Source organism: Seriola aureovittata, chromosome 6 (genome assembly GCF_021018895.1).
Source record: "Seriola aureovittata isolate HTS-2021-v1 ecotype China chromosome 6, ASM2101889v1, whole genome shotgun sequence".
NCBI classification, from domain to species: domain Eukaryota; kingdom Metazoa; phylum Chordata; class Actinopteri; order Carangiformes; family Carangidae; genus Seriola; species Seriola aureovittata.
The window spans coordinates 24,136,410-24,144,417 of record NC_079369.1 but is presented as its reverse complement, the minus strand read 5'-3'; the positions used below and the strand labels follow the sequence as shown (position 1 = coordinate 24,144,417).

General features: G+C 40.5%; 1 protein-coding gene across 2 annotated transcripts in view; it reads right to left on the bottom strand.

The window, feature by feature from the left end:
- Positions 1-242: 242 nt before the first annotated feature.
- The window catches only part of brinp3a.1 (bone morphogenetic protein/retinoic acid inducible neural-specific 3a, tandem duplicate 1), a 50,331-nt gene continuing 42,565 nt past the window's right edge, over positions 243-8,008 (bottom strand). For both annotated transcript variants that reach the window (XM_056379297.1, XM_056379296.1), the window contains exon 8: positions 243-2,225. In XM_056379297.1, coding sequence (XP_056235272.1) covers positions 1,109-2,225 — 1,117 coding nt within the window. In that variant the 3' untranslated portion in view covers positions 243-1,108. The remainder of the gene's footprint in view (positions 2,226-8,008) is intronic.

Here is an 8,008-nt window from a genome sequence, read left to right as displayed (position 1 = left end):
AAACAGCCAATCCTCACATCTGAGAAGCTGAAAACAGAGAGCTTTTGGCTGAAACAATTAATCAGTGATCTAAATAGTTGCTGATTAATTTTCTATTGATCAACTTATCAATTAATTGATGACTCATTGCAGCTGTAGTTATACCTGTGCTTTTCCCCCTGAGACAGGTCAAAGCGTCTGAGAAAGCTTGATTCAGTGATAGACATGTGAGTGTTTTTCACATACCTGAAACATACACTGTCTATAGACCACACATAAAAATGTATTTTATTTACTGTATTAACAAATTGTATTATACATTTTATAGACAGTGTTTTTGTAACTTTTGCTTCACAAACAACAGCATTATAAAAATAAAAGCACATGTAACATATACTGTGATAATGGTGTCATTTTTTTTTTTTCTCGGCAAATTTGGAATAATACAGCATCTATTTGTTCACTTTGTATTTCTTACAAAATGTGTAGTAGAGTCTTTTAAAAAAAAAAAAAGGAGTGAGTTTGTTGTTGTATGGAGAGCTAAAAACAATGAGGTGCCCATCATGTCCCCGGTTCAAAGGCAGGGCCGTGATGTTAAAACTGCAAGATAAATGTGATCAGAAAAATACAAAACAGGAAGAAAAAAAAAACATGCTGGTGTAGAAATGGTAATAACTGTGAGATGATTACATTTGCTTGGATAATACTTCATCGGCAAAAAGCTTTTGTTTACTTATGTGAGTGATTCAGATTTGTGCAATCTACAAACGTCAGCACATTGGCAACATATCAGTGATGGCAGACTTTTTCAATTTATATTATCAACTGTCAGAGTTATTATTTTCATCAGGAGAGACAGAGAGAGACAGAGAGAGAGAGAGAGAGAGAGAGAGTGAGTGAAAAGAAAAAAACTATGAGGCAAGTTTGGTGAAATCCTCTTTAGTTCTACGATGTACAAATTTATACGAAAAGCTGACATGAGAACCTCAAACGCACTCTTGAGATCCATGACGACAACGAAAAAGTCCCCCAAATGTCCCCTCGCACGGCTCCAGAATTGCTCTTAACCATCATCAGGCCTGTATGATAACTGCTCTGCCATCTGTGCGCCTGGCTGCCAGCCCACTTATTAGCTACATAATTTGGTTGTTTCGTATTCCATCGAGTTGGGCTGCTTGGCAGTGAAAGTCTGCAGTGCCGCCTGGATCCTGGCAACGTCCGTGGTGGACAGTTTGAGCCGGTGCCGCAGCAGACAGGAGAAGAGGTCCAGAGGTTGAGCTCCGGGCGGAGAAAGCCTGTTGACCCGGTCCCGGATCTCCAGCAGCTGCAGCAGGGCCGAGTCCTGCGATCCCTGAGTGTACGGGTAGTCCAGCTGTAAAATCAAGTCCTGGATCGCTTCCGGGTCAAAGTGCATACTATAGCCATACACCTGGATGCTGTTGATCTTCATGTAGCCTAGATTTCGCCCCGGTTCCAGGTACTCCAATGGTTCATAATATACAGTCCCATTTCCGTTAGTCGAGGGCCCCCTGATCCGGCTCCGTAGATAAAAGTGGACTGTCTCAAAAAATGTTTTCCACTTGTTGCCCAAAGTCAAAGTCCAATTATAACAGTCATAGGGAAGGTCTAATTTAGTCCTCTCCCAGTCTGGGTAGTTGTTCTGGTCAATGGGCATGATCCAACTCTCCGAGTGGCTTCCCCCAAACGGATTGATATACACAGACAGCATGGGGTCCAGAGTGCTGTTCTTGGTAAGGCAGATCTGTAGAGACATCCCCAGGAGCATGTGGACATGGTTTGACTTGTATTTATTACTTTTCAGCGTCAGCAGCATCCTCTTCCTCCACGACGGGTCAAACCAGTTATTCAGCCTGACGTCGTTGCTGACGAAGATCCCGTGGATGCTGATGCGGTTGTCGCGTTTCTGCAGAAGGTAGCGCAGCTCCAGGTCCTGCAGGTCCGTCTCGAAGCCGATGTAGTGGTCAGTGGAGTCCGGCACCTCGTTGCGGCACACGCCCTGGCTCAGCATGTAGCCCTGGTTGCAGGTGGCGCAGCGGGAGCGGTTCTCGTAGGAGCAGGAGGCGCAGGAGGTGCCCTCGCCCACCGTGCAGGGGATCACACCCTGGCAGGGCGGGTGCTCGTAGGGGCAGGAGCAGCTGCGGGTCTCCTCTAGGTAGGAGCCGATGTGGTTGTTCTCGCTGCAGTACATGATGGAGAGGATGTAGTGTAGCCAGTAGCTGAAGGGCCTGCAACAGACACAGAGCAGGATGTAAGACTTCCTGTAAATATGAATACATCTATAAAATTAAATTATAAATAATTACTAAGCATTATCCAATTTGCTTAGAAACATAAATGTGAGGAGTGACTGTATGAAAGCTATTTTGACCACTGGCAATTTTCCTGTGTTTTATTTGAAGTGTTGTTCCAGAAGAAGATATATTTGTCGTTTTAAGAACCAAAAACCATCTCAATGTAGTTTTACATCTCCTCTTTCAGGCTTCTCTCTGGAGCCCTAGTAACAACGAGGATAGAGGCTTTGAGCCTCTCTTCTAATTGGCTGACTGTTTTCCCAGTCATCTAATAAAAATATACCAGATTTCAGGTAAACACACTCAGAGAAACCAAATCCTGCAGAGTTGGATGGTGGGACCAGGTGGGCGGGTCTTGCGGCATAGCTGAGAGCGGTGACTGCTTTGTCGTGACATCACAAAGTCACAGAAGTCCTGACGGCTGGTTTTAAGGCTCAGTTTCTGAATACAGGCTGTGTGCATTTCTCTGTGGCCTGAGCGCTTTGATACTTTCACCGTATTAGTATAGAACCTAGACCTGCTTTATAATCAAACCTTTAATGCATTTGACAAATCAATAGTTAGAATAGTTGATATATGGGACTAAATAAGCAATATCAAAGTTAGAGCCACAGAAAAAAAAACACATCCTCCAAGTGTCTAGAAATCAGTCAGCCAGCCAGCTAATCCCATTACAATAACACCATACATGATCATTAGCTCGTAGCTAGCACAGTGATAGTGCTAATGGAAAAAAAGCATGGCTGATGTCTACCATCTGCCTTGTTTGCCTCCTGTTCTAACAATGTGAAGGTGAAGGTCTGCAGCCGTCCTACATCTCCGTATCACTTCATATTGTCCAGAGACTCGCGTCCACTAAGCAAGGCCAACGTTTAAGCGATCCATTCAAATCTCCAGACATTTTGCTTAGATCCTTTTCAGAGAGCAGACCCTGGCCACATATTTGGTTTGAGAGAATTCCCCTTGCAGAGGTTAAAGGTCCTCTGACTGCTGTTTCACTGGGCCTTGTAAAGTTAAGAGAAAAAACAGTTTTAGCGCTAAAAAGTTTGCTTCATCGGGTGTTTGACAGTTTGTCTCCTGACAACACAGCAAACAGCACAACGATTTTAAATCAGATTCTGAAACTTAGTTCTTGTCCACATTAAACCAAGGGAAGAAGAGCACAAACAAAAACATAAATCCAGAAATTCCTCATATATTAAAACTATTGTTGCTCCAACTTTGGCAAAAATATAGCATTTAATGTGAAACCCCATAAGCTGATAATAAGGATAATATGGCCCTTTAACAACATCATAAATAACAACCACATAGAACATCAGATTAAAACATTAGAGAGTTTCTGATACATGATTCAATCCAGAGTGATGATCTAGAGTAGGTGACCAGGACTATATAAGTTGCACTTTTAAAATGATTTGTTTAGTCTAAGACACCAGCTCGAATGATAAATCAAAATTCCTGGGGTTGTTTGTGAAGAAAGGAGCAGATGGACCAGATGACAAGAATATAATGTCATAAATTAGTCTTTAACTTTCTTTGTCTCACATCGGTCACATTTCGAAATCCATTTTTTTTTCTTCTCCAGCAGAGTTAGCAATTTTGTCATTATAGCCCTTTGTAGCTGCTAAATTAATTTAGGGGAAATAATGGTGCGTGTATAAGTGATTTACATTCAAAAACACATTTTTTAAAGGAGAAAAAAAAGAATTTGTCCAAACAGTTGTTTGGCTGCATAATAGCTGGACTGCCTGGTGTGTGCAGCGTTGGGAATTACAACTTTTATGATGAATATTAGATCAAAGTGAGAGAAAATCAGTTTCTCACCACCGCTTCACAAACCAGGTTGAGAGCAAATCTGTGAGGCGTATTTCAAAATAAGAGGCTACCTCCAGTACATTTTCTGAAGGGCTAGTTCCTGTTTCTACACGGGGACAAACACATATGGCAGAGTTTGCTGCTGATGCCCCCTCACCAAACACCTGATGGGACACGATGATAAATGTTGAATTCATGATCTCGTTCACAGCACCATCGCCAAAGAAGAACAGATGAAAGCAATTGGCTATAACCTTAAAACAAAACCCTTTTTTCTCAAACACAGCCGATGAAAACTTTGACACGTTGGATATGAAGCTCTCTGATTTGACAACTGCCTCATATAACTGTATGTAGTATTTTTAAGCAAGCCATCAAACAGTATGGCCACTTACTTACTTTGATCTGATACGACACTTTAAAATGGAATTCGGTTTGATTTACCTTTTTGCTTTTTAATGCACAAAACCTCATTTTGTTCATGCATGGTTTTAAACCAGTTTTTTTTTTTTTGCTGCTGAATTATAAAGTACTTTGAGCTGCACTGTGTGCATGAACGGTGCTATATCAGTAAAGTTCATTCATTCACTCAAGACACATTTTTTAGAGTCTGCCTGGGATCAGAAACAGGCACAGAAATGGCAAAGCTGCTGTGATAATATGCTGTGCAGATGGTAATGTAAAATTATATGCATACAGGCTTCCTAAAGTAACATTTTCAGTGCAGTTGTGCAATGTAGTTAAGCATTTAATGCCTTTATGTTGTCAGACGTCATCACATCTTAAATTAACATGTCAGCTTTTGCTGCATTTGTTAAGCAGCGTGAAAACAGCAGAAAATTGTAGAAATACATTTAAGTCCAATACAAATATAAAAAAGAAAGATGCACAAAGCTAATTACACCATTTAATGTGAGGAAAAATAAGATCCACTATCTATAACTGTGATGTATTCTTTTTTTATTGCATTGTTTTCCTCCCTCCAGTGTGCTGCACTCTATCACTCATTAAGCACAAATATCCCGAGCATGAAAAAGCCAGAGTCTATAGAAAACTCCATCTGTGGTGTTTGTCAGTTTCAGATCCATTTTTTTTTTTTCTTTTGCGTGCGTTGAAGCAGGAAGTCATTTTAATACTCCAACATCACAGTGTGTGTGTGTGTGTGTGTGTGTGGAGGAAGAAAAAAAAAGAAAAGAAAAGGAGCAGAATACATTTTTATCAAATCATCAGTTTTAAAATCTGGTGACATTTTGTCAAAAACAGTTGATGTAATGCGTTAACAGTCCCCCAGTCACTCTGAAAGTCATCAGTGAGAGTCAGTTGTGCATATCTCACCTCCAGAGTGGAGGCTGTGCACAGCGAGAGAGAGGAAGCTGTCCTGCCATCATAAAGTGCATTGTGTCAGCAGGACATGTAAACTGTCATGGAGACGCAGTGTGCAGTATGAGCCGGAGAGAAGCCGGGTGTTCGCTCTGCAATCTGTTCATTGTCTGTCAGCTCATTTCACACAGATCAATGCAGCACACTTTTCTTTTTTTTTTTTCCTCGTGCCACAAATTCAATTTTCACATGTGAGCAAAAATGATCTTCTCAATGGAAGATGCACTACATTTTTTCCATTAAAATCCATATTTATTTAAAAAAAAAAAAAAAAAAAGAAAGGAAAGAAAGAACACATCACTGCAATTCTGACACCTCTTGTATTTTCAGACGGTGCAGCTGAAATAGCTAAAAAACATACTATCCTTATCTCCAAAGACTGTACAAGAAAGTTACAAAAGAAAATGGATTTGCAGTGTCAAGTTAAAAAGTACATGATGTTTTTTTTCCTTTGCTCTTTCTTCATCAGAAGAACCACCAAAAGCCACGATGTTTCAGTAATAGTAATTGCTTTTTTGAGTATAGATTTAAAAAGGTTACAAATTATCTTCCACAATGTAAAGATTTTGATATAGAGGGAAAATCAGTATTTGAACCAACTCTTTCTCAGACCTTTTAAGAGCACCGGGTTATATCACAGCAGGATCCAAAATATCCAGTTTAAGTATTTACTTTCCTCACTCCTACTATATCATATCACAGCTTTTACTACTCTCTTTAAATTTGCCCCAGATACTTCCCAGCTGAAATATTAAACATAAGATTCAGCGTCGATGGTGCGTGGACATGTCGTGTTCATGAACTCATCTCCACATTTCAAGTCCTACAAGTCACTTATTTCATCTCCTGACTTTTATTTACTTTCAGTCCTGATCCCCTGATTAAATCTTTTCATTAGTTTTAGTCAGATTTTAGTCATTTGGTTTATGTTAATAGACATTTTTAGTGTTTTTCAGCAGGAACATTCAATTTTAGCCATGCATTTTTCATTTGCATGTCATCTAAGAACTTTGGGACAGAAAAAGTTACTTTACCTCTGCATAGAACTGCTAAGTGTGCATTTATTTTGCAAGAGGAAGGCTGCATGTGAGGAAATATTAGACATAAGAAAAGGATAGAACTCGCTCAGCTCACAATAACATGAAAACTGTGAGCTGGATCCCTTAAGTGGCAAAGGTGAAGTGCTCCAGATAGACTTAAACCGCTGAACGTTTCGGGCCAGCCGCCCTGCTTCAGCGTGTGTGTAGGAAATATTAGTTCCACAGTCTGATGTTATCCCCACAAAGAGACCAGTGTTTGAGTTTGAGTTCAGGAAAGATGGCTGGATTTTGGTAAAACTGTTAAAACCTCTGATTATTTCTACGAACCGATAATATTATCCTGTACGTAATGACAGTTACTGGTTCCTTCAATCACGTTGCACGGAACTGGAGCTGCTGGGGAAAAATAACAGGCTGTCGCTGCATTGAACTGAGAGCTCCGCTGAAGTAACTTTGTAATGCATTTTAATCTGCATTTCTCCCACTCGCTCACCGTGTCTAGCGATTGTCTCTTTCCCGCTGAGTGGCTCTGATAAAACAGTGCAGTAGATTTTACACCTGCTTTTTCCCCCGACATTAAATTTCACATGCAGTTTCCTCCTCCGCAGCGGCCAGTCTGCTATGATAAATCAGGTGTAACGGCTATTTGTATTTCCATTCCCTCCTCCCATCTTGTGCGCCCTTGAAATACATATTGCATTGAGACCAAACAGCAAAAACATCATCATATTCAATGTTGAACAAGCAAGAAACTTGTAGCAGCTCTCAGGTTAACATATACATCTTGTAGGGTGTAATAAGATTCTGTGAGTGATTGGTAAAATGCTGGTGTAAAGAACAGTGTATCGTTTGAGTGAACAAGGAGGATATTTCCTTATTTAATGGCAAGAGGAAGGGGTGGGCATCTCTACAGAGACTGTATCTGTGGCTAAAATAATCACATTTCAGAGGATGAATATTTGGTTTCTCACCTGAAATCGCTGCTAAAATAAACCTGGCTGCATCAGCTGTACTGGCATAATCACATTTCTTTTTCATAAGCTCGGAGTCTGCAGACTGTACGAGTGCATTTTTGTGAGAGAAAGACAAAAATAGATTGAATGATCTGCCGAGGAGAGATGGAGAACTTTCTTTTTTTTTTTTTTTTTTTGTCTCTGCGATTTCATCACGGGCTGGTTAACCGACGTTAAAATCTCCCAAACTTAGCACATTCCTCTAAAACACTGCAAACTTTAATTTCACAGGAGGATAGCTTTGATTTCCTGGATGTAAAGGAGACCCGGGAGTGCAGCCAAGTCATCAGGTGTGACACTATAGCTTACTTCAGTAGGACCTCCGCTGAATATCAAAGCGCTAATATATTGTGTGTATTATTAGCATAATGCCTAGTTCAGGGGATAACAATGCGCAGAGAGAGAGAGAGAGAGAGAGAGAGAGAGAGAGAGAGAGAGAGAGGCTGGAGAAAATAAATGAGCAGTG